This window comes from Ictalurus punctatus, chromosome 1, assembly GCF_001660625.3.
Source record: "Ictalurus punctatus breed USDA103 chromosome 1, Coco_2.0, whole genome shotgun sequence".
In the NCBI taxonomy this organism is placed as follows: Eukaryota; Metazoa; Chordata; class Actinopteri; order Siluriformes; family Ictaluridae; genus Ictalurus; species Ictalurus punctatus.
The window spans coordinates 3632006-3657584 of NC_030416.2; the positions used below are offsets into that span (position 1 = coordinate 3632006).

General features: G+C 45.0%; 5 protein-coding genes across 13 annotated transcripts; 2 read left to right on the top strand and 3 right to left on the bottom strand.

Moving 5' to 3' along the window:
* Window positions 1-437: 437 nt before the first annotated feature.
* Window positions 438-4177, bottom strand: zgc:112496 (uncharacterized protein LOC541336 homolog). 4 transcript variants are annotated; one of them, XM_017466282.3, is made up of 6 exons: window positions 4006-4177; window positions 2671-2819; window positions 2465-2558; window positions 1889-2048; window positions 1657-1809; window positions 438-1162 (listed from the first exon to the last, which is right to left on the bottom strand). In XM_017466282.3, the coding sequence occupies exons 2-6, from the start codon at window positions 2808-2810 to the stop codon at window positions 972-974; spliced, it is 738 nt and encodes a 245-aa protein (XP_017321771.1). In that variant the 5' UTR covers window positions 2811-2819; window positions 4006-4177; the 3' UTR covers window positions 438-971. The 4 variants fall into 4 exon arrangements, with proteins under 4 accessions (XP_017321771.1, XP_017321763.1, XP_017321780.2 ...); XM_017466274.3 differs by lacking the exon at window positions 4006-4177 and adding an exon at window positions 3648-3744; XM_017466291.2 differs by lacking the exon at window positions 4006-4177 and adding an exon at window positions 3584-3653.
* wdr24 (WD repeat domain 24) lies at window positions 3370-9689 on the top strand. Of its 4 annotated transcripts, none has more exons than XM_017466249.3 (14): window positions 3370-3472; window positions 4775-4860; window positions 4955-5002; window positions 5199-5296; window positions 5592-5699; window positions 6265-6625; window positions 6723-6900; window positions 7021-7699; window positions 7790-7899; window positions 8007-8095; window positions 8188-8292; window positions 8420-8754; window positions 8852-9036; window positions 9191-9689. In XM_017466249.3, the coding sequence occupies exons 5-14, from the start codon at window positions 5598-5600 to the stop codon at window positions 9357-9359; spliced, it is 2313 nt and encodes a 770-aa protein (XP_017321738.1). In that variant the 5' UTR covers window positions 3370-3472; window positions 4775-4860; window positions 4955-5002; window positions 5199-5296; window positions 5592-5597; the 3' UTR covers window positions 9360-9689. The 4 variants fall into 4 exon arrangements, with proteins under 4 accessions (XP_017321738.1, XP_017321728.1, XP_017321719.1 ...); XM_017466239.3 differs by having other exon boundaries at window positions 3371-3472; window positions 5160-5296; window positions 8417-8754; XM_017466230.3 differs by having other exon boundaries at window positions 3371-3472; window positions 8417-8754.
* Window positions 9690-10111: 422 nt separating this feature from the next.
* anks3 (ankyrin repeat and sterile alpha motif domain containing 3) lies at window positions 10112-17067 on the bottom strand. Its single transcript, XM_017466330.3, has 16 exons — window positions 16856-17067; window positions 15053-15230; window positions 14677-14875; window positions 14447-14568; window positions 14279-14360; window positions 14053-14170; window positions 13675-13812; window positions 13437-13562; window positions 13127-13239; window positions 12881-13030; window positions 12638-12762; window positions 12393-12534; window positions 12043-12253; window positions 11424-11483; window positions 11208-11302; window positions 10112-11129 (listed from the first exon to the last, which is right to left on the bottom strand). The coding sequence occupies exons 2-15, from the start codon at window positions 15217-15219 to the stop codon at window positions 11217-11219; spliced, it is 1839 nt and encodes a 612-aa protein (XP_017321819.1). The 5' UTR covers window positions 15220-15230; window positions 16856-17067; the 3' UTR covers window positions 10112-11129; window positions 11208-11216.
* Window positions 17068-17450: 383 nt separating this feature from the next.
* c1h8orf33 (chromosome 1 C8orf33 homolog) lies at window positions 17451-21467 on the bottom strand. Of its 3 annotated transcripts, none has more exons than XM_017466353.3 (5): window positions 21217-21467; window positions 19082-19482; window positions 18818-18908; window positions 18537-18683; window positions 17451-17790 (listed from the first exon to the last, which is right to left on the bottom strand). In XM_017466353.3, exons 2-5 carry the CDS (start codon window positions 19478-19480, stop codon window positions 17588-17590), a joined length of 840 nt encoding a protein of 279 aa, XP_017321842.1. In that variant the 5' UTR covers window positions 19481-19482; window positions 21217-21467; the 3' UTR covers window positions 17451-17587. The 3 variants fall into 3 exon arrangements, with proteins under 3 accessions (XP_017321842.1, XP_017321847.1, XP_047006406.1); XM_017466358.3 differs by lacking the exon at window positions 21217-21467 and adding an exon at window positions 20975-21210; XM_047150450.2 differs by lacking the exon at window positions 21217-21467 and adding an exon at window positions 20975-21210 and having other exon boundaries at window positions 17452-17790; window positions 19082-19404.
* Window positions 21468-21865: 398 nt separating this feature from the next.
* Window positions 21866-25036, top strand: h3f3d (H3 histone, family 3D). Its single transcript, XM_017466371.2, has 4 exons — window positions 21866-22021; window positions 23042-23194; window positions 23386-23539; window positions 24526-25036. Exons 2-4 carry the CDS (start codon window positions 23067-23069, stop codon window positions 24652-24654), a joined length of 411 nt encoding a protein of 136 aa, XP_017321860.1. The 5' UTR covers window positions 21866-22021; window positions 23042-23066; the 3' UTR covers window positions 24655-25036.
* Window positions 25037-25579: the final 543 nt, after the last annotated feature.

Here is a 25579-nt window from a genome sequence, read left to right on the forward strand (position 1 = left end):
ATTCTGACCAGTTGGAACCAACTTGACTAGCTAGAACCATCCTGACCATCTAAAACCAACCTGACCATCTAGAACCAACCTGACCATCTAGAACCATCCTGACCAGTTGGAACCAACTTGACTAGCTAGAATCATCCTGACCTGTTGGAACCAACTTGACTAGATAGAACCAACCTGACCATCTAGAACCATCCTGACCAGTTGGAACCAACTTGACTAGCTAGAATCATCCTGACCTGTTGGAACCAACTTGACTAGATAGAACCAACCTGACCAGCTAGAACCATCCTGACCAGTTGGAACCAACTTGACTAGATAGAACCACTTCTCAGAGTGTAGCTGAACACTGTAATGCCATCTCGGACAATGGAAATACTTTTTCTACCTAGTGCACTTTATCATTTACCACAGTATGGATTCACACATGGATTCAGCTAGACCATTTATACCTGAAAATTTATTAGAAATTAATAATTCACACATTTATGCTAGGTGGTTAGGAAGCTGGTTAATTAGTAGATCAGCAAGTTGGTTAGCTGATGGGACTTTGTAGCTCATGTATCTGTACCTACTGTTCTAGCTAGCAAGCGGATCGCTGCAGATTGCTGGAATCTGTTAACATTCTCAGCTTGTGATCAAGGGTTACACTTATGGCACGCAGAGAGTTAGCACTTCTTGTGAAAAATGAGGGGATGAGATCGTCGATGAGAAACACGGGTCTGAACAGGTCATCGGTTAAACTGTTAGATATTGAAAAACAGCATAATCATTTAATACAAACCATACAACAAGTCCTGATCATTCAGTAGGAAAACGATTTCTGGACAAACATGCCTACTGAACCTAAGATTATTCCAAGCCAGTTTAGAATTGTCATGCTCTATTGCACATCATCTGATTTCCTTCATAGCACTGGGCTACGATGCATTAGATGCCAAAACTGCAAAGCACAACATACAATCCGGAGTACACTAGTCTGTCTTGCGTCTCTTAGACGGCCGCTTTCTGGTCTCCTCCTCTTTGGTCTTCTCTGTGGTCTCTCTGTTGGCAGTGTAACTCAGGGGAAACGCCTCCAGCAGGGAGGGCTGGATCTGATTGGCTATTGCACACGCCCATAAGCACAGCTCCACCTCATGAGGGGTCCAATCATGCTGACTGTCCGCTGAGAGAGAAGAATCGACATTTATGTAATGAACCAAAACTGCTAAAGTAGTCTGCTTCCAATTGGTGCTGTCAATGTGCCCTTGACGAGCTTAGTACCCAATTTGAACACGAGAAATCAAGATTTTGCACATTGACAAACAGCTACAGTATCTGCCAATTTTCTTTTTGCCAATCCTATCTGGAGAAATTCTATACTCTAAAACCACGGATCATTTAGCACTCCAATCTTACACAATTCTCTTAAGCTAATAAACACCAATTCAGATTCCCTTAAGAGGACATGGTGAGAGGAAGAAAAACATGGCCTTGGTTCAAGCACAATCTGAATCATATTAGTTGGCAACACTAGTAAGTCTCTGAATTCTGCTTAGAGGTTCTTGGGCTCTCCGATAAACACTGAGCTCTTCAATAATTCGCTCTGGTTGGTCTAAGATTGCCACCTTGTGTTTATTTCATCTTAAGTCATCTTATTTGGAGAACTGGCTTCGTTACCTTCGGTGAGCTGGTATGTTTTGTGCAGTATTTTCTCCAAAAAGAGAGAGAAGTGCTTAGCCGTGTATTGAACTGGTCTCAGCTCGGCGATGCTCTCTACGACCTCGTCAGCCATGAAGGCGACTTCCTCAGGAGCTCCTGCTGCTAATACAGCTACACAGAACGAGAGAGAGAGACAGATAAGTTTCGCGTTTTCATTCATTCGTTTTACAGTCTACACTCGCATACTCGCCTGACGCTGTAGCAGGTCCGAGCCCTTTGAGCGTAGTTAGTTCTGCAATAGCCGATCGGATGTCAGGAAGGAGAGCGAATGCCTTTTTGGTGCAGCGAAGCACCGCCTCCTCGCTGTTGGAGCCAATCAGCTGCTTGAGCCGGGGACGGAACTTCCCCCTCTGCGAAAGGCACGTGAGTCACTTTGGGTCGTATGTAGAGTTGCTTCAATTTTTACGTAGGGAAAGTTCCTCGTATTCAGAGTCGGGTTTGACCGATGTTCTAGGCTCTACATTGAGGCTATTAAAATGACCTGCATGCAGGGTTTTTCAATAACATCCAGACCACCACTTTATACACACTTTATAAACCTTTAAACCTCCCCAAAAAATAAATCAGGGATAGAAAATACAGACTGAAGAAGGAAACAGCATTTTTTTCATCTCAAATATAATACAATTTAACATAAAAGCAAGACATAATAGTAATGTGCGTATGGAGGAGTGTAGTGGCAACACTTTCACCCATCAATGGATAATGAAGTTATTCTATTAGAAGGTGTATTAATCAATATGAGTGTTTTTTACGGTATACTCACGGTTAATTTCCACTCCATGAGTTTGACAAGTTCAGGGTACGTCAAAGAACGCTCTGGTCGAGCTAAAATGGCCGCTGGAAGCTCCTCCTGATACCTGAACAGTAACATGTATTTGATATACAATTTTTGTTCTGAAAATGTGTACATATCCCTGGACAGGGCTGTGTATGCGACTGGCGCTACACGATGGTGTAGCTGAGTTATACCATTTCTCCAATTCCAGCAGTTTCCCTGAACTCTTCTGTTTTCCAGCAGCCTTTGCCTCCACCACAGCCCAGTATTTCGCATGAATGCCTCTCCATACTGCCGGGTCCTCACAGCGGAACAGACGCTCTCCTCCAGACATGCCAACAGACTGAGAAAAGAAGAAAGTTCGAACAGGTCCAGAATGCAAGGCAGTGAAATGACGGCAATAGAAAATCTGGAAGCTGATCTGTTTGAGCTACAGATGAGGAGGTAAGAGAGCTAGACAGACGGGAAAGACTAAGACTTTCTTTTCTTTTCTTTTTTTTTACCAGCATATCAATGTAAGAAGATAATTTAAAAAAAAATAAAAATAATTTAAAAATTTAATAAATAAATATTGATATTAAAAAGTTGTATAGAGAAAAGTAATGTGACAGTGTGCTTCACCTCTGTTCAATCAACAGCAGGAAGAGGAAAAAAAAACTTTAAGCGTAAAACTTTCTAAAGCTGGTCTCGGATCAGTGTTTCAGTTCACCTGATTTTAAGCGAGGCTGCATGGCGGAAGTTGAAACTCGCCACCGCGGATACATTTCCGGTGTCTTTTATTTATTATTATTATTTTTTTTGTTACATTTATTTTAAAACATTGCTCGACAACGATATAAAAAATATTAGTATTGGTGGTTATTATTATTATTATTATTATTATTATTATTATTATTATTCTCTTATTTTTTGTCTTTTATTTTGAAATATCCGTGTCGGCGTGCTCGCCGCTCCGCTGTTTCTGTCTTTACACTGCTTCACATTTGTTTTGAAAAGGTTAGTTACACAGACTTTATTATTTTTCTCGCTTACAAATTATTTATATTACGGAGGTAAAAAAAAAAACCCCAAAAAAACCAAACTAACAAAAAAACAAAAAATATTTACGTCTTCGACCCAAAAACAGCGCTGGTCTGTTCCTGCAGCCAAACCTAGCGGCATGCTAACTCACCCTTTCTTGTTTGTTTGTTTGTTTGTTTGTTTTAGCCCGCTAGCTAACTAATAACTAATGCGGGGGAAATAACTGACAGACTGTTAAACGTGGATGGAGATCCGCTTGATGATTGGTGCGTTTTGTTGACCAACGACCAATCAGAGCCGTGATTTGAAACTAAACGTTCATAAACTGTGGCTTGTGTGTAAACAGTAACAAATTGTGGTTTTTAAAACATATTTAAATGACGTGCAAGATAGTAATAAACATGAATAAATATGAATAAACAGTAATAATATTGTTTCCTAGAGGTGGTGTCTGACCAAGAGACCTGACGATTCAGTATTACATTGATATCGAGTTTCCGGTTCGATACCTTTTGCTTTTGGAGACCTGATGTTGCAGTAGTTTGTTTGTTTGTTTGTTTTTCCGTTCCTATATTCTTGTTTTTATTTCTGACTGCATGCTGTAATTGCTAATGAGCCACTCCAGTGTGCATTTAGCTTGCTTGCAAACATCTCCACAGAAGAGAAACCGTGGTGCCTCGGATTCAGTAAACAGAAGAAAGGAAAGAGGGGGGGGTCACGTGGACCACCGATGCCAGAACACAACAATGTTAATTTATTATTGAGGCAAAATAGACAGATTTTATACCCAAAGACCTTATGACATCATAAGTTATATAACGTTGTACCGCAGCGGTTTCAGAATTCTCGATTCTGATTGGTCGAAAGGCGTTGATTCGTCTTCAGTAACATCAGCTTTGACTATAGTGTTGGCTGCGAGGTGTATATAAAAGTGCTTGTTTGAATTTCTGCAGAAAACGTGTCATTCTTTTGCTGTGGAGTACTGTAACAGGAATGAAACCTTTTGTTCTGTCCTGTCATGTCTTGTGAAGGGGCAGTGGTGGCTTGGCAGTAAAGGCTCTGGGTTACTGATAGTAAGGTCGGAGGTTCAAGCCCCACTGTTGGGCCCCTGAGCAAGGCCCTTAACCCTCTCTGCTCCAGGGCACTATATCATGGCTGAACCTGCACTCTGACCCCAGCTTCCTGACATGCTGGGGTATGCGAAGAAAATCATTTCACTGTGCATATGTATACGTGATCAATAAAGACTCATTATCATTATGTCTTGTGTCTCCTCAGCACATGCTGGTACGTTATTTTGCAAGAGGACATGAGGATGTCTGCAGCAAGACAACGTGCCACGTGACATCCCACGAGGTTTCATGGTAAAATTGCAAAGCATTGCACAAAATTTCCACTTCAGATACACAACCCATTTCCTGTTGAGACGACTTATTATTATTTATCTTGTCGTTCAAGGTTCTGAGCTACAGACTTGAAGACTTTGGATTGGATTCTGTGTCACTCGTAAGTGTTTAGATAATAATCCCGTCTTAAATCAGACGAGGAAACATAGTTATTTAATTAATTTTTAATTTATTTATTCATTTTCATGTGATTCATATTCATTTGATTCATATTCATGTGTAGTTATTTAATTAATCACTATTGTTGATGTGAGCAGTGCAACAGCCACATAAGATCTGTGGACTCGTTTTCCCAGAATGCCCATGTCTTGGGGTGAAGAAGGAGAAGAAGAAGAAGCCTAGTACAGGAACTTAACTGCGGTCTCTCAGTGTGGAGAGGCTTTTAGTCTGAAACGTGAGTGTGTGACAGTGACCGTCCCCAAACACACTGGGGTGCAAAATTTTTTCACCACGTATGGCTTTATTCAACACAGCTTAGTAACTCTCTCTGCTCTAACACACCTGCTCTAGTTATTCAGTATATGACCACGACCTCTTTCTTAAACCTAACCGAGCAAATGTCTAACAAAAGTTCCACACCTGCCTTCTGCTGGTCAGAAGTTGAACTGCAACACTCGATCTTACCTAGAGCAGGATCTCAGCACATCACTTCAGTGTCTCTTTATGTTCTCTTTCCCTATCTCTCTCAGGCTGCGATGGAGAAGATGGCCTCCGTCGGCACCGTCAGTGGCCGAACCATGTTCTGCCTCCTGGATGCTCCAGCCAATGCCATCAGCGTGTGTCGGGATGCCACGCAGGTTTTTTCAGCACTTTTTTTCTTATTTTTACTAACAGTGTCGCCTGGCTTCAAACGCAATGCTTAGAGAGACATCTTGAGTTATGCCTAATTTTAGGACTGTACCATCTACAATCACCTCTGTAGTGCTGACAGGTTCCTTAATTCTACCAAATAGACTCACTCATTGGGACTGACAGATACAGAGACCACGCCTCCGACATTGGGACGGCCCAATACATAGACCACGCCTCCGACATTGGGACTGACAGACACAGAGATCACGCCTCCAACATTGGGACTGACAAATAACAAATACAGAGACCACGCCTCCGACATTGGGACTGAGTGATACAGAGACCACGCCTCCAACATTGGAACTGATAGACACAGAGACCACGCCTCCGACATTGGGACGGACCGATACATAGACCAAGCCTTCGATGTTGGTACGGACCGATACAGAGGCCACGCCTCCGACATTGGGACTGACAGACACAGAGACCACGCCTAAATAAACAGAGTAAGTGATGTACAGTATGTAGTAGAGTGCTGAAACGGGCTTTCCTGCCTTCACCTTCTCACAGGTGGTGGTGGCTGGGCGCAACATCTTCAAGATCTTCGCGCTTGAAGAGGAAGGCTTCGTGGAGCGGCTGAACCTGCGCGTGGGCCGCAAACCGTCGCTGAACTTCAGCTGCGCTGACGTCATGTGGCACCAGGCCGATGACAGTCTCCTGGCTACGGCGGCCACCAACGGCGCGGTGGTGACGTGGAACCTGTCGCGGCCGTGTCGTAATAAGCAGGAGCACCTTTTCGCCGAGCACAAACGCACCGTCAACAAGGTGTGCTTCCACCCAAGCGAGGCGCACATGCTGCTCTCCGGCTCTCAGGACGGCTTCATGAAGTACTTCGACCTGCGCAAGAAGGAGAGCGTCAGCACCTTCTCCGGTATACGAACGACACAAAGATAGACGGAGAGATTGATAGTTAAATACAAAGGTTTTCATCTTCAGCGTATGATTACTTTCTCTGTGTGTGTGTCCAGGTCAGTCGGAGAGCGTTCGAGACGTGCAGTTCAGCACGAAGGACTTTTTCACGTTTGCGGCGTCATTCGAGAACGGGAACGTGCAGCTGTGGGACATCCGCAGACCTGACCGTTATGAGAGGATGTTCACTGCTCACACCGGCCCCGTGTTCTGCTGTGACTGGCACCCTGAGGACAGGTAGGATTGATGATGGAGAAGTTTGATGAGTGAAAATCCTTGGTCTTGCCGTGAGCTGTAAGTATTTCATGTTTTAGTACTGATTCTTATGTCGTTAATGCCTTAAGCGTCTGTCTCCAGAGGATGGCTAGCGACGGGTGGGCGTGACAAGATGGTGAAAGTGTGGGACATGACGACCAACCGCGCCAAAGAGATCTACTGCGTGCAGACCATCGCCTCGGTGGCGCGGGTCAAGTGGCGGCCAGAGCGTCGCTGGCACCTGGCCACGTGCTCCATGATGGTGGACCACAACATCTATGTTTGGGACGTACGCCGGCCCTACATCCCATTCGCCACCTTCGAGGAGCACAAGGACGTCGCCACGGGCATCGTGTGGCGCAACCAGCACGACCCCGACGTGCTACTCTCCGGCTCCAAAGACAGCACGCTGTACCAGCACATGTTCAACGATGCCAGTCGGCCAGAGGTGCGTGCCAACCCCGAGGGCCTCAGCTTCGGTCTGTTCGGAGACCTAGCCTTCGCCGCCAAGGAGAGCCTGATGGCGGCCGACGGCGGGCGCAAGCCGTGCCCGGGCGGAGACCGCCGCTACCCTATCTTCTTCTTCAAGAAGCACGACGTAATGGAGCGCTTCGCACAGGTCTCCAGTGTACTCAGTGTTTTCGAGTGCGATCCCGATGGCGGCGGCGCCAGGATGGACTGGTTCATTGAGACGGCGTCCAGGTACCAGCTGAGCGGGAGACCCTTTGCTGAGCTCTGCGACCACAACGCCAAGGTCGCCAAGCAGCTCAACAGACCTCAGGTGCGTCGATTTGGATGATGCATAACATCCTAATTAGTTGTCTGTCAGGACTGTACTATATACATTAATACTCGATGCGTGCATGTTTAGGTGTCGACCACGTGGACCATGCTACGGATAATGTATTCCGACCCGGGTCACCCAACACCACCGGCTAATCACAACATGAGTAAACTGGGTAACATGCCCCTCATGAACAGGTATGGGTGGACTTACTGGGCTTGATTATCAGCACGCCCCACATTATCGGTAATAAAAGCAGGGTTTGCCGACAGCGTGTGATGTTAACAGAGTTTTTTCGTTGTAGTTTCAATACAAAGGATATGAGTGCTGCTCTGAACGAGAGAAACAAAGAGAATAGACAGGACACCCTGGAGACAAACCTCAACAACGACGGTGAGACGCGCGCATGCAAATAATACGGACCTAAAACAATTTAAACTGCATATAGCTAAACAACCTCTATATCGTATACTCTTTCTTTCTAGAGAACGAAGAAACGGAGGGAAGCGACGGTCAGGCCGAGTATCTGTTTGGAGAGGCCGAGTTGGATGACGACGACCTGTACAGCGTGGAGCACGACAATCAGGCAGGTCAGACACGTGAACACTTGACAAACGCGCTCAAATTTAAAACCGTATATTTCTGGGGTTAAATTACTTAGTCGCTCGTTCGTTCTAGTAAGGATTTCTGGTTGCCTCCTCACTTATTCTGCAGCAGAGGAGGCGGAGTTTTCTCTCCCCCAAGAGGCGTTCCCGCTGCGGCACGAGATCGCGGAACATGCGCCGGCACCCGAGCTGCTGGCCGAGAAAGCCGAGTCTCCGCAGGCAAGCGGCGGCGAGACGGAGAGCGTGTGCCTGACGCCCATGGAGTCGTTCAGCCTGATCTCGGTGTCGCAGTTGCTCTTCCAGCCACGCCTGCTGCCCGGCTTCTTCAACGCCATCGTCAAGGACACGCTGGCCTACTACGCCGAGCAGGGTGACGTCCAGATGGCCGTCTCCGCGCTCATCGTCCTCGGCGAACGAATCCGCAGGGAGATTGACGAGCTCACACAGGTCAGTTTTTTTTTTGTTTGTTTGTTTGTTTGTATTTTCCACTTCTATTCATTAAAAAAAAAAAATCTGTGTTCATCTCCACACGTGTGTGTCTCAGGAACACTGGTACATGTCCTACATCGACCTGCTGCAGAGGTTCGAGCTGTGGAACGTCAGCAACGAGGTGATCAAACTGAGCACGTGCAGCGCCATCACATGTCTGAACCAGGCGTCCACCACGCTGCACATCAACTGCAGCAACTGCAAACGACCCATGAGCAACAAGGGCTGGATCTGTGACAGGTACCGTCTCGCAAACCCCCCCCCAATCATTATCCAATCAGCCAATCATGCGGAAGCAGGTCCACCTGCTTTACTGGCCACGCCTCCTTAACTGACAAGCTGTTTCTATTCTCCACTTTCTTCTCTCGTGTATGTGTTTATTTTTGTGCTGTAGGTGCCACCAGTGCGCGAGTGTATGTGCAGTGTGTCACCACGTCGTGAAGGGTCTGTTCGTGTGGTGTCAGGGCTGCAGCCACGGCGGCCATTTGGAGCACGTGATGGAGTGGCTCAAGAGCTCCAACCACTGCCCTGCTGGGTGTGGACACCTGTGTGAATATGCCTGACACACACACTCACACACACACACACACTCGCGCACACACACTATAGTACATTTTAGAATGTCAGTGTGTGCTTATGAATGAAAGTGCTGCTACGGACAATGAATGACCCTCTCAACCACACACACACACATACACAGATATAGCACCAGCCACAAAGTGTATTTCTGTAAGATACCCTTCTTCTACAAAAATACTTTTGTTCTACTTTAAAATGTTGCATTGTCATATACAAATCTGTAAAAAAAAAAAAAAAAGAAAAATGTTGTGAATATTTTTTTTTCAGTTGTTTCCAACAGACACTGTAGCAATAAAGTGCGTTCCTTCTCCCTCCATATTGTAATGAGTACACATAACAGCCCTTATTGATCAAAGAAAACGCATCTCTTTATCGTTCCATTCACATAAAGGGATCTTTTCAGATACGGATTGCTGATTGGCAAAACATTTTCATAGGCCAAACTGAACGAAAAGTTTCGAAAACGCTGATTTTTCTCCATACTCGTGTGCACATGTTGTTAAAATGCCAATCACGTGCAAATAACCATGTGTGTTTTGTGGCATATTTACGTTAGGTGACGCCCACAAAACTCCATAAAAGGCAACCAAATGCTAAAGGAGTAACTCAAGTACAATCTTCCAGTAATGCAGCTCAGCCACTGAAAGCGAACTGGCTAACAAAGATATAAACTAACACTCCCTCTCTTTACTATTAATAAAGGTGATACACTCAATCGAATGGCACATGAAATTGACCTTTTGTGGTCATTTTTACAATTTAAATGAACAAAAAACAAATCAGTCACATGGAAAAAGTAAGTACACCCCTACATTTATCACACCTTCAAATCCATAAAATTTGAATCAGGTGTTCAAGGAGCCAGTGATTAGAACCAGTCTTATTTATACCTCTCTTATATCTAGTGTCTGGTGTTCCCTTTGTTATTGAATGTGTGGTGTCATCATCATACCAAGAAAACCCTCAAACATCTTGCAACTGAAAGAATATGGCATGCAAGCGTGGTCATAAATTCCAGCAAGCCTGGTGGACAGTTATACAAAACACCTACAAGAAGTTATTTCTCCTAAAGGAGGCAATACTAGCTTCGGAGACCAAGGGTGTGCTTACTTTTTCCTCAGAAGAATATCACATTTATTGATATTTCTGTTAAATAAATGTTAATAAATGTATCGACTTCATTAATAGGCACTGTTTCAAACATGATCAAAGGTTTTCTTGTCCAAATATGTCCCAAAAAAAAAAAAAGCCAACAATTTCCATCAGGTGTACTTATTTTATTTTTTTACCTTGTGTGAACGCTTCAATTCAGTTCATTCAATTTCTATATAAACAAACACATACGCTATATAATTCTCAGAGGTTTGATTTGTAGTACAGCATTGCATCGCGTCGTGCTACTGAGTCCACGCTGTGTTCTGTCTGTCGTGTGTGAGGAATGTTTCTCGTTCTCCCCACGTTTACAGATTGATTGTCTTCATCTTTTATTTCCGTGATGCACTGTCGAGTCTGACTGGAGTGCAGGTGTGGGAGGAGCTTCGGCCACTCACCTGCTTGTCGATTTACTACCTTGCATACCCTTTTTTTCATCTTTATCCATTGTTCTTTCTCTGACTGATCATTTTTCAACAACTCCACCTCTCTCTCTCTGTCTCTCTCTGTCTCTCGCTCCTCTTTGGCCAGCTCCGGCAGTTCGGCGTGTTCATGTGTTCAGGGTGGTGTGTTCACCCTCCGTCAGTGAAACTCTGCAGTTGCTGTTGGGGGAGGGGGGGACAAAATGAATAAAAGAGACCGAGACACGGAGAGAGAGAGAGACGGAGAGAGAGACTCACAAACGGGTGCTAGGATTCTCCTTGCCAGCTGTTGGAGCTTTTCTCTGGAGTACAGAGATGCTGTAGACTCTGGCAGAGTGATTTCAGGCTGTCAGCTAAACACACACACACACACACACACACACACACACACACACACACACACACACACAAATATATGATTCTTTCTTTATTCAGTTTATCTATGACCCATCAGAGTAAAACACTTGTTTATACCTAGTTTTTCCTCACATGACTCCATTTTGGAGAGCATCTCCGAGTACACAGCACCACCGTCTAGAGCAGGCAGGGAAAGAGAAAGAGAAATACATAAAGGCAGTGGATTTAGATGATCATGTCCAACCTCATGTTCTTTACACTTGTTTACAACCATAAACTGGACCAAGCAAAAAAAAAAAAAGGTGGGGGAGGGCCTGACTGATAGTCTAGTACAGCGGTTCTTATCTTGGGTGCTTTAGCAAAGGAAAACTTTTATTTTAAATGTATAAAAAATGTATATTCTCGCCTACTGGTGCCACCTACCGGCAACATGATATAACTAATTAACTGCTGATTTGAGAAAGTCATACAGGATCAGCAATTTGAAGTTTATAGTCATCGGACTGCTGATTAGACATGAAGCGATTTCTAATTGGTGCAGCTGAGATAGAGTTAAAAGTAAACAAGGCCAAAAGCAGAAACTATGACGATGGCTTCACTCAGACTATGAATATGGCGTCACTCAGACCAGTTATGGGATGGGGATGGGTGGGATTTTATGTAAACATCTGCCTTGTGAAACAGCTTATTCAGGGCAATGCATTTTTTTGCACCCTCTAATATCTAAGGTCTGCACCTTTCCCCGTAGCCTGTGTGAGCTGCGTGTGTGTGCTTCGCAGTGTGTTAAGTGTGCTGTTCAGGCCCTGGATTTGCTTGACGCTCTCCCGTAGCTCCGCCTGCACGCCCCTCCATGCCATCTTCTCCTCCATCAGACAGCCCTCCATCACGGTGCGCAGCTCCTTCTCCTGAGAGACCTGGCCCTGTAGGGACTCCACCTCGACACAGCGCTGGATACACACACACACACACACACACACACACAGCAACATGTTATACTCCCAGTAGATACACGCAGCGCACAAAAAAACTCATCATGTTATCTAAATATAGCAGTTATGAAACTGAATATAGTAGTTATAGCACTACCTTATGGAGCTGAATAGCCAACTCCTGCATCTCGGCCTCGAGTTTGTCAGCGTACGCCTGCTCTAACGAGTCGCTTGGTGGCCGGGCGTTACTATGCCAACGGGCTATTGCTGACGTCATCTTCCTCTTGGGGCCAAACAACCTGGGGATAAAACAGACAGAAGGAATTAGGGGTGTGTGTGTGTGTGTGTGTGTGTGTGTGTGTGTGTGTGTATGTGTACGTATGTGTGAGTGAGGCTACTCACGTGATGCCCACTTCTTTGAGATCGTTTTCAGTCAGTGTGAGGAAGATTCTCAGGTCGATATCCTGCTCCTCTAGCAAAGGGAGATATTTACTAAAGCCTATCTGCTCCAGGAATTCTGCCAGGTCCTGACACCAGTGCGCGCACACACACACACAAACAACATACAGTATGTACACAAAATATAAAAGTTCTGACCAATTACAGTGTTGAATACTTTACAAAATCACACATAATTATATCTACCTTGGGGCCTGTATAAGACGGGAGAGGTCCGGACTGAGCCGCCGTCCCATAATTCCCAGCAGAGTCGCTGTTACTATGACGATTCTTGGCCTTGGAGTGATGGGGCTTGTTGGGTCGCCGGGGGCAGCTCCTCTTCGCCTGATCTGAGTCCTTGGAGGGAAAGAAAAACAAAGTCTGGGTGTAATCGTTTACGTGCTGCAGAGGGATGGGGATATGGATGTGGGTGGGATTTGCTGCCGTGGTTACCTCGTTGCTCTCTAGCGATGCTTCCCTGCTGAGGCCGAGGAGGCGGGGCAGACCCTCGCTGCTGCTGCTGCTGCTCCGTATTGTTGGCATGTCATTATCAAAGAACAGCTCATCTATACACACATACACACACAAAATATTGTTGTTGTTATTTTTTTGTGTGTGTACCTTTTAAAAAAAAAAAAAGAAACCGACGAGCCAATCGGATTGTAACTCATTGTTCTGAAGGTTGCTGCCAGAAAACTGTACAAGAGGGGTGTGCGTGTGTGTGAGGCACTAACAACGACCAATAAGCAATCTAGAGATCGACCTCGACTGCTGTTGCTCTGGCCGTCCAGTTCGTTAATGGGGGAAGTGACGTCACGGTTGCAGATGCCCTCGTTCTGTTCGCCCACGTCACGGAACGTCACGTAGCCAGGCGGAGCCAACGCCGGATCTGCCAATGCAAGCCAAGCCCAGAGAATACAGATTTTACAGAGTGAGAGAGAGTGCGTGTGTGTGTGTGTGTGTGTGTGTGTGTGTGTGTGTGTGTGTGTGTACGCACGCACCATGTTTGGGGGTGACTTTAAAGCGAGCTATGGCCTGTGGGCCGTCGTGTATGCTCGGGCCTCTGGCTCTGCTGCGGCTTGACCTAGCTTTTGGTGCTGCGCTGTCTTCCTCTGATGAGCTCAGCTCCTCGTACGCGCCTGCAATCAGCGAGATATACACTTCGTCACAACGTCGCCATATCGCACACGACATTCTATACTAGTAGTCAGTAGAAGCGGATCTAACAACCATTAAAAGGCATGACAAAGAGGACACGGGTAACCGGGTTGATGTTTGCGTCTGATGTTGCAGGCTCGAACCCGGTACAATCAAAAGACCGGAGCTAGTATTAAGTTGTAATTAAATGAACATGTACGCAGTGTGTATTTGTAGATGACCTGTTTTTGCTCTCAGGCAGTGCATGTCTATGAGGCTCGCGATCTTCGTGTGGCCGTACATCATGGCTAAAACTCTCGACGTCTCGCCTCTGAAGTTCCTCTCCTCGACTCGTGCACCCTGCAGAACACACACACACACAAACACACAAGATGCTACACATGACCAGATCATCTGAAATTTGCCTGTAAATACAGCATGCAGGTACACATGCATACACACACTCACACGGTCAAGAAGATACTGGACAATGATCTCGTGGCCTGATGCTGCAGCCTCCATTAGTGGGGTGAACCCAAACACAGGCTCTCTGGTGGGGGAAAAGGTCAAGGGTCAAACTAAAAAAAAAAAAAAAGCTTCATGTTTCAGATGTTTATGTTGGAGTGTGTGTCTTACTTGATGTTGGCATTTGCGTTGTTGTCCAGGAGAAACTTGACCATCTGTTGATGTCCAGTGCTCGTGCTGTGCAGAAGAGCTGTCCAACCCCGGCCGTCCTTACGCTCAAGCTCCGCCCCTTGCTTTACAGAGAGAGACCGTTATAGACAAAAAAAAAAAAAGGATTAAGACGTTGACCGCGTAAATCCGCCATGGAATCGACTAAACAATTAATCAGGCTAGGCTTATACCTGGAGCAGGAAGTAAGCGATGCTCTCATTTCCACAGCTAGCAGCTAGCATTAGTGGGGTCAGCCCCTTAGCAGTGCTAGCGTTGACACTAACCCCGGATTCCAGAAGCAGGTTAACGACGTTGTCATGACCGATATACGCCGCGTACATGAGCGGTGTCCAACCGCCGAGGTTCCTTCCATCCACGTCTACTTTGCGTCTGGAGAGAAACACGCAGGACATGTTTCATGCTAACCTGCTCAGCAGGTGTCATGTCTCTACGTCTTACAGTTCAGTCTGGATGATTTCGTTTCAGAAAAATCAGAAAAATCCAGGCACCGTCGATATTGCGTTGGTGCTCGGACCCCTAGCAAACGATAAACATAAGCAGCCTTACCTGCGAATGCACTCGGCAACCACGTCGTACTGGCCGATGGAGCAGGCGGTATGGAGGTCCAGTGGCACGTCGAGCTCTTCCTGACCACTCCCGCTATCAGCCAGCCACACAGACAGACTCGAGCCCAGCTGCTCCGACTCGCTCGCTTCATCGCTGAGTTCTGACATCCTTCAATAAGCTTGGAGATTCAAAAAAACACTGTTAAACACTGTTAACATCTTCATCGTAAAACTTCACCATACCAACCGTTATGTGTTTTTCTTTGATAAGTCCAAGAAAGCGTGGATGTCTATGGAGTATGGATGATTGCTATGGTGTTACTGCTGACTTTTTCAAAATACTGAATGAAATGCCTTTGTTCATTACCATCTACCAGTTCATTTTTTTTAAACTAGTCAAGGTCCTTACTCCAGCGGGTTCTGATCGCTTTAGTGTCTGACTCGGACACCCCAAAATTGTAAGCTGGACTCGCCCTAAATCATACATCAGCGGTGCTGGAAGCAGTGGATGTGGACACCACCGAAAACCCTTTGGCTGTGCTACTGTTGTAAGGACGTTACACTGTTACCTCTGCTGCCCCTCCTGGTGCAATTCGTACACAACAATAAATTATATCCTTTTTCCTTTCGTGCCATTGGAAGGTTTCCTTGCAGCCACGCCCTCTTTTAGCTCACAACAACAACAACAACAACAACAACAACGTGATGTATACTGACAGTATAAGAAGTTGTACAGAAAAGTCGTTCTCGAAAACGATTAAAGAAGGACGATTTGTGTAATGCTTTTTCCCCCGCTTTAATTTTCACTACCGGCTTGTAGGGGTGGGTGATATGACCGAAATATCATGTCACGATATTTGAAGACATTTCTATGATACGCAATATACGAATAATCACGATGATTGTGTATATACATATATATATATACACAATCATCGTGATTATTTGTATATTGCGTATCGTATATTGTATATATATAATTCATTATATATATGTGTGTGTATATACATATATATATATATATATATGTATATATATATATATATATATATATATATAGAGAGAGAGAGAGAGAGAGAGAGGGAGAGGGAGAGAGAGAGAGAGAATATATACATTGAATCAGATGCTTCCAGTCAGATCATTTGTAATTCATTTATTTTTTAAAAAGTTTGAAAAAATAACAGAATGAATATTTGTATGACTTTGATGTATTTTTTCAAAGATTAAACTTCCCTGAAAACCGAGTTATGCTTGTATACTCTAACATTTAAAAAAAAAAGAATAAAAAGATTCGTTAAAGATTTGACTCATTTGAATGAACTAAAATGACTCGAATCACTAAATTCCGTTATGTCTATATGCGGGTCTTGTGTTGAATCACAAACAGCTCCCTACACCCTACGTAGTGCACTTCATTAGCTGTAAAAGTCTATTGGTCCGTACCCTATGTAGTTCACTTGTTTAGGAAGCACGTATTCATTAGGGATACAACCTTGGTGGTGTGGAATAATTGTTTTTTAAGGACATTGAACGCTATACGTTTTGGAATTTCCTTGCGTGTCCTCGCTATTATTAATAAAATATGGATTTTTAATTGAGTTTTTATAACTCGGTTTATAAATATTGTGTGTGTGTTGTTTTTTTAAATAGTCTTAGCTACACAAAGTTAGCAAGCAAGTCTGCAGTTTTGTTTTGTCGGGCGGACTCGGGAACGCTGAGAGAAAAAAAAGTTTCATTTACACAAACGTACATGTCGAAAGAGTTTCAAAACAAAGTTAAGAAGAAAACAACGTCTTGTACTTACTAAAATGATAGCGCGAGGGTTTGTTCGTCTGAAGAAACAACCCCGCCGGGTACTGATGATCTTCGTAACAACACGGAGAGTAGCGACACAGGTTTGCACATCTGTTAGAAACAGCGCGTGGAAACATCCTGGGAATTGTAGTCTTTTTCAGCGCTCCGTTAGTGCCATTGTAAGCGTCCGCACGCGCAAGAGAAGACTACAAATCCCATGAGCGCCGGGACGTACGTGATACAGTCAGAAAATTTAATGTTGTCGTTTCTTGAATTATTAAACGGAGGCTTTTTTAAAATTAAATTGTTTAAATCAACGACTTATTAAACGGTGGGAAATTATTTCACTATTTAAAACGAGTTTGTTAAGATGCTACTTTAAAAAAAAAAAGAAAAAAGGAATGGTTAAGTTTACAGCCGTTACGCCACGTTGCCATGACAACGCCTAACCCCACGCGCGACAGTTCTAGAGGGGTGTACATAAATAATTACAGTTCTCACAACGGAAATTAAAATTTATATATATAAATAACGGTTATTTTGACAAAACTTTTACAATTAAGTGTAAATATCCAAACGCTATAAAATAATGGATTGATCAGACATCCTGTTCATAATTTTTTTTTATCTTTATTGAACAGCGTTAGAATGACGTACACCTCATTTAATTAAGAAAAACAAACAAACAAAAACGTTAATAAAGTCACACAGCATGTTCTGGGTTTTCCTCCAGAGAGGACGATCAGAGACTGAAGTTGAAGTGAAACTCCTCTCCTGAAGGTCTGAACACGAATGTGTCCCCAACTCGCTCTGTGTGCTCAGCAGGAAGTGAAGCCTCGCCAGTGTGTGTGCTGTGTGCTGGAGGTCTGAGAGTTTCAGCGCGCCGGTGGTACACTGCTCTACAGCCGGCCTCCGATACACACGTCACCTTCGCTGAGGACATCGCTATGGAAACACATTATAGAGCTACATTCAGTTATACTCACTTACACCTGAGAGAATGAGTCTGAACTGTCTGTCTCTCTCAGACCTGCCTGTCTCTTATCTGTCTCTCACAGACCTGCCTGTCTCTTGTCTGTCTCTCACAGACCTGCCTGTCTCTCTCAGACCTGCCTGTCTCTTATCTGTCTCTCACAGACCTGCCTGTCTCTGTCAGACCTGCCTGTCTCTTGTCTGTCTCTCACAGACCTGCCTGTCTCTCTCAGACCTGCCTGTCTCTCTCAGACCTGCCTGTCTCTCTCAGACCTGCCTGTCTCTTGTCTGTCTCTCACAGACCTGCCTGTCTCTTGTCCGTCTCTCAGACCTGCCTGTTCCATGTGTCTCTCACAGACCTGCCTGTCTCTCACAGACCTGCCTGTCTCTCGTCTGTCTGTCTCAGACCTGCCTGTCTCTTTCAGACCTGCCTGTTTCATGTGTCTCTCACAGACCTGCCTGTCTCTTGTCTGTCCCTCACAGACGTGCCTGTCTCTTGTCTGTCCCTCACAGACCTGCCTGTCTCTCTCAGACCTGCCTGTCTCTCATCTGTCTCTCACAGAACTGTCTGTCTCTTGTCTGTCTCTCACAAAACTCAGTCTCTTGAGCGAAGGAGTCCAAGCTGTCTGTCTCTTAAAGAAGTGTCTCTTGTTTGTCTCTCACAGAATTGTCTGTCTCACAGATCTGTCTGTCTCCACACAGAAGTGTTTGTCTCTCACCCGAGCGGATCAGTTTGTACTGTCTGTCTCTGTCCTCCTGCATCTTTTTGCGGTAATCTCCGGACACGGCTCTCATCACCTGCCTCTTCTTCACCATCGGTGCTTTGGAGCTGCGCAGAGTCTTTAGAGCACGAGAGGCTTCCTCTCCTATTACACACACAGTTGTGTATGCTGTTTAGTGACAGATTAGGGATGTGAATGTGTGTTTATGTGACTGTGTGTGTGTGTGTGTGTGTGTGTGTGTGAGAGAGAGAGAGAGAGAGAGAGAGAGAGAGACTTGCTTTGTTTGGTAGAGGATTTTTGAGTCATCAGTCCCAACTCGAGCTGCTCAATACACCAATCCAGCTCTCGACTCAGCTGCTGCTCTGGAGTCTGACACACACACACACCCCTTAATATTCTGGATATCTGAGAGTAACCTGCAAGTGTATGTGTGTGTGTGTGTGTGTGTGTGTGTGTATATGTATATTATGTATGTGTGTGTGTATATAATATATATATATATATATATATATGTGTGTGTGTGTGTGTGTGTTCTCACAGACCAGTCCAATGCTCTCTTGCTTGGGCGCTTCCTCTCTCGTTTTATTCACGTTCTCCGGTTCAGCTTCCTCTCCTCCACCCACTCCTGATTTCTTCTTTTTCTTCTTCTTGGCTTTAGGTTTTGAATCCGCACTCGACTCCGAGCTTTGAGCCGCTTCACTCGTCACTGTTTTCCCGGTGCTGGGTTTCGGATCACTCTTCTGCTCCGTTTCTGCAGGAATCTGGAAGTGGAAAGCGAAACCTGAGCCAGCTTCTGAATCTGCAGCGTGTCCTAGATGCGGCTCGTTAGGATCCATGATGCTTTGGGGCGAGGAGGAAGCAATCTCTGGAGAAAAGTTAAAAGCGAAGGAGTTGTCGCTGCGCTGCCAGTGAAACGGAGCCGAAGTACTGCTATGCTGCATCGCTGTCACACACACACACACACACACACACACACAGTCCACTGGATATAAAAACATATACAAGACAGAATCGCCTGTGTCTCGCCCATGCAAATGAGTCTGAACCGCCTGTGTCTCGCCCATGCAAATGAGTCTGAACCGCCTGTGTCTCGCCCGTGCAAATGAGTCTGAACCGCCTGTGTCTCGCCCGTGCAAATGAGTCTGAACCGCCTGTGTCTCGCCCGTGCAAATGAGTCTGAACCGCCTGTGTCTCGCCCGTGCAAATGAGTCTGAACCGCCTGTGTCTCGCCCGTGCAAATGAGTCTGAACCGCCTGTGTCTCGCCCGTGCAAATGAGTCTGAACCGCCTGTGTCTCGCCCGTGCAAATGAGTCTGAACCGCCTGTGTCTCGCCCGTGCAAATGAGTCTGAACCGCCTGTGTCTCGCCCGTGCAAATGAGTCTGAACCGCCTGTGTCTCGCCCGTGCAAATGAGTCTGAACCGCCTGTGTCTCGCCCGTGCAAATGAGTCTGAACCGCCTGTGTCTCGCCCGTGCAAATGAGTCTGAACCGCCTGTGTCTCGCCCATGCAAATGAGTCTGAACCGCCTGTGTCTCGCCCATGCAAATGAGTCTGAACCGCCTGTGTCTCGCCCATGCAAATGAGTCTGAACCGCCTGTGTCTCGCCCATGCAAATGAGTCTGAACCGCCTGTGTCTCGCCCATGCAAATGAGTCTGAACCGCCTGTGTCTCGCCCATGCAAATGAGTCTGAACCGCCTGTGTCTCGCCCATGCAAATGAGTCTGAACCGCCTGTGTCTCGCCCATGCAAATGAGTCTGAACCGCCTGTGTCTCGCCCATGCAAATGAGTCTGAACCGCCTGTGTCTCGCCCATGCAAATGAGTCTGAACCGCCTGTGTCTCGCCCATGCAAATGAGTCTGAACCGCCTGTCTCTCGCCCATGCAAATGAGTCTGAACCGCCTGTCTCGCCCATGCAAATGAGTCTGAACCGCCTGTCTCGCCCATGCAAATGAGTCTGAACCGCCTGTGTCTCGCCCATGCAAATGAGTCTGAACCGCCTGTGTCTCGCCCATGCAAATGAGTCTGAACCGCCTGTGTCTCGCCCATGCAAATGAGTCTGAACCGCCTGTGTCTCGCCCATGCAAATGAGTCTGAACCGCCTGTGTCTCGCCCATGCAAATGAGTCTGAACCGTCTGTGTCTCGCCCATGCAAATGAGTCTGAACCGTCGGTCTCTCTCCCATGCAAATGAGTCTGAACCGTCGGTCTCTCGCCCATGCAAATGAGTCTTAACTGTCTGTCTCTCAGTGGACTGTCTCTCACATCTGAGTGAATGAGTCTGAACTGTCTGTCTCTCATCTGAGTCAATGAATTTGTAAAGCCTGTCTCTCATATGTCTGCCTTTGTAACTAATTTGAGTAGTTGACTTTGAAAGTTTGTTCAATTCAAAATCCTGAAAAGGCATCTTTGGATTTAAAATCATTGTGTTTCATTTACCTCTATCCCCCGTCGTGCTAGTGCTTTAGTTGAACTTCACTTTTCAAATAGATCCTGTTTTCCTCTGAGCACAATGTTCCTTCCTTTACTGTCCTGAATTCACTGCGAAAACCAGCTGTAGTGAACTCATTCTAACGAGCAAAAGCGTCGCCGCGTCCCAAACAACTGCCTTTTCAACATATAGTACTACATGCACCGTTAAAACCCGTGAGTTCATGCCCGAGTTTATGTAGTGCACTTACACCGGAAGTACGGAGCCGTTTAGGATTCTGCCTCGGGTCAACGCGCGTCTTGTTGTGTCTCTTTTCTTCGGTGTGCAATTTAATAAAAATGGGTTTTATGCTAAATTATATATATATATAATCTACACATATAAACCAACCGTACATGAAGTACACTGAACAGTAAAGTAAAACGAAAATAATTGTAGAAACTAATATCCCAGACCTAGCAGCGTATGGTAGAGTTGGTGCACTAACACTGACTGTCCGTCTGGAAACCCGTGTTTACCTTAATAGTTCCGACTTTTGATAAAAAAAAATATATATATATAATAATGAAATGGGGTCGGGTGGGGGGTGAAAAGAAGGTGTGTTCGGTATTCTTTAGACTGAAAGCCTGTTCAGATTTAAATCGGATTATTTATTTTTTTGGGAGCAAACGACACACACACAACGGGAAAGTACAGAAGACGGAAACGTGATGTGAGATTGTCTGCTGATGAGTATGTGATCCACCGAGTGACTCATTGTGCTGCTGGATAGGTGACAGAAAAGATGATTAAAAAAGACCAAATCTGGCCATGAGTTGAGTTACTCAATGTCACATCACATGAGACACACACATTCGAAACCTCTTTGATTCAACAAAACTTACAAATGCGGCGTTCTGTACATCAATCGCTCATGTCTCACCAATCAGAGATCTCAGGGGCGGGGCGTGTTGATAATTACGTCATTCGGATGTATAAATAAGGGGGGGGGAGGCAACTGATTTCCTGAGCGACGTTCCGTGTTTTGGGTCGACGGAGGAATCGAAAAGGCACATGTAAGTCACACTTTTACGGTTTCCGTTAAAGCTATAAGCGCTCTACGTGAACTTCGGGTGTTGTTGAATACTTTAGGTCGTTGTTGGGGGTGGTTTTGTCCTCACACGTCGGTTTGTAATCGCGGGAAAGAGTAGCGGTGGTTCAGAGCTGGGTTCTTGGCAGCGCGAGCCGTCGCTAGCAACACGCCGATTTTTCCTTCAGCTGACGGTTTTACATTTTTTTTTTGCGTCTGCGCTTGTTTTGTCTGTGAGTCATTTATAACGTTTTAGTCATTAGTCACATGGCTGATCACTGCCAGTACAGCCTGTGAGCGTGAATTCCTTCGTTGGCGGGCTTTTCCGTTTTTGGACCTGAACAAAGAAAAGCGACTGTAATTGTTATGAGAAGACGCCATGTTGGTTACAAACGTGTATGTTGAATGTCCCGTAATGGTGGCCGTGGATATTTTAATCTCGTTTTCTCTTTTTCGCGATTTTAAAAATGTTGTTTATAAACACTTCGTTCGTTATAAGCGTGATGTATATTGTTTTCTATGAATAACTTGTACTGTCCTGAACTGGGTTTTTTTTTTTTATACAGCTGTTCACCGCGGGCAAAAAATTTGATCGGTTAATAGCGCGCGCCGTTTCCCCCACCTCCTCCTCCTTCTTCTAGTAGTATTCAGGAGCGTCCCGCCTTCTACTCTCTGATTGGCTGGCTGAATTCCGACTCCTGCGCGCGGATTGGGCAGCTCCGCCGTCAATCACTGGTTTAGTTGTGGGAATGGGGTTGTAGGCAGTGTTTGGGCAGAGGGCGGAGTTTTGTTTGGTGTATGAGAGGGAAAATAACGCGGGTTATTAGTTTTTGCTCAATTAAAGATTTCACCAAACGTCCATAAACTTCTTTAATTGTATAGAGGAATATTTCGTTTGTTGGCATATTGTCTCCCCTTTTAATATTGCCTAAAAGATGTTTGTTGGGTAATATCTTGCAAGTGCTGTTAAATGTTGTATAATTAAACGTGTTGTGGGGTCATACAGCTGAGAGGACTACTCTACAAGTGCAATGGCACGTACCAAGCAGACCGCACGTAAATCCACCGGAGGCAAAGCCCCGAGGAAGCAGCTGGCCACCAAAGCCGCCCGCAAAAGTGCGCCCTCTACCGGCGGAGTGAAGAAACCTCACCGATACCGGTAAGCATTAGTGGCTGCACGTGGGGTTTTTCCTGATTCAGCTAATCAACCTCGCACAAGCTCAATAAAGTAACAGCAGTCAAAGCACTATAATGTATTCTTATTTAATTTTTTAAAAATTATGTGAAGTTTTGATCTGGATGTCTGTCAATGCACACAACCCACATTTCCTTCATTTCGCCATCCTCCAGCCCGGGTACTGTGGCTCTCCGAGAGATCCGTCGGTACCAGAAGTCCACTGAGCTGCTCATCCGCAAGCTGCCCTTCCAGCGCCTGGTGAGGGAAATTGCCCAGGACTTCAAGACAGATCTCCGCTTCCAGAGCGCTGCCATCGGAGCCCTGCAGGTCAGCTGAGAAGTTATAAACCGACCAGATATTTTTCGCCCTTAATGCTAGATGACGTGCATGTACGTTTAGTCAAAGGTGGCTAGATGGTATCGTACTACGCCGCAGACACGCATAACGCACTTTCTGCCGACTTGGGTGTTTGTTCTCGTTTATTCTAACACACCCTGACTTCAGACTGTTTCTGTAAAGTATTTATAACTAACTTCTTTAGTTAAGTTCAGGGTGGTCATGAAGTATTTAAAAAGCACAAAATCTGGTGTGAATACCAGAAATTGAGAAGCATGTCAATTTGAGGCAAGACTTTTATCATCTCTGTAGAAGACCTCAAATTAATCCAGTCACTTAAGCGCTCATAAAAATCAGAAAATTGTGACGACCTGTTTTTCTCCAACAATGCCAGTCTGTCCAGAATGTGCTGTAACTGAGGACTGGTTAGTTATGTGATGCAGTTTGATTGCAATTTAGATTGAAGGAATGCACAGGGGTCAAGCTGATGGAATTACCAATTCTGAGTCATTGTAAAAGTCTTAAACTTGAAATAGGAAGTTCCAATTTTATACAATGCCTATTGAATTGAAGGTGTTTGAGTTTGATGTCTGGTATGTCTCATAGTGAGGCATGGTGCATGTGCAGCAAGCCATTTCCCATGGTCCTGTAAACTGTTTGTATAGCACCTTTCATAGTGTTTAGATGTGTAAAATGACATTTAAATGTCGAAAGATGTGGTTCCCTTTTTTCCCCCCAGTCCTGTTTTGCTTAGAAGTTTGAGCAGCACTTGTGAGAATTGACCCAGATTTAATTTTTTATTTTTTTTAAACTGTGCTCTCTTGCATTACAGAAGAGAAGCCATTCTGAAAGGACTTCCTTTGGCTTGTATTTTTAATAGCTAAACATCTGGTCCATGTATGTGTGGTCTGAATGGTTGTCTATTTAGTTATTTATTTAATAGATCTTTATGCAGCTCTGACTTGTGTTTTCCACAGGAGGCAAGTGAGGCATACTTGGTGGGTCTCTTTGAGGACACCAACCTGTGTGCCATTCACGCCAAGCGCGTCACCATCATGCCCAAGGACATCCAGCTGGCCCGAAGAATCCGTGGCGAGCGTGCTTAAACAGCCCACTCCGTTTCTGTGTTTTTGGGGTTTTTTTGTTTAATGTGTTGGGTCTTTTTTGGGGGGGTCAAGGGTGGGTTCTTTGACTTGACTACATGCTCATTATAGTTAAGCTTAATTTTATACTTCTGTTTTTTGAGTAGTGACTGTAGGGGAGGGGTCATTGTATGGTTCTTGGGCGTGGCAGTTGGGGGTGGTGTCAGAACATTCCCGGAGCTCCTCTCAGGGTTTTAAAGTTTGTATTTTAGACTTTGCTATACCTCTACCTGTGCACTCTAGTCTGCATGCTACATGGTGACTTAAAAGGATGTCCCTTTTTATTTCTCTCAACTTTCTCCTTCATTGTGGCCATCTGGTTGTAAATAAACTTTCCACTACCTCATGTGTTTGTGTGCAAATTAAGCCACATAAAATGTCCTTATGATCTGGTCCAACAACTGTCACCTGAACTGCATAGTGCATTTGGCTCTTCATTATGGTGTCCATGTTCTGGGTGTGGTGACCCCTTAAAAAAATTGGGGTTCAGTAACAGTAATCCAACAGGTACTTCTCCTAAAGGAGTCATTCATGGGTTATTTTTGAGATCCTATTTCAACAGGTTAGTGTTGGAGCCTCTACAAGGTTTGGTGTTAAAACTGTTTCAGGAACCCCCAACCTAAATGTCCCTTTCAATAATGTACAGGTGCGTCTAAAAGAAACTTGAATACTGTGGAATTATTTTTTTTGTCCCCATAATTTAATTCAAAAAGTGGAACTTTCATATTCTAGGTTCATTGCACAAAATGAAATTTCAAACTTTCTTTGTAATCCTGAGTACAGTTTATGGAAAACAGTTTATACAGGAATGTTGACCTGAAGAGCTCTAATCAGCTAATTAACTCAAAACACCTGCAAAGGTTTCCTGAGCCTTTAATCTCTGTCTGGT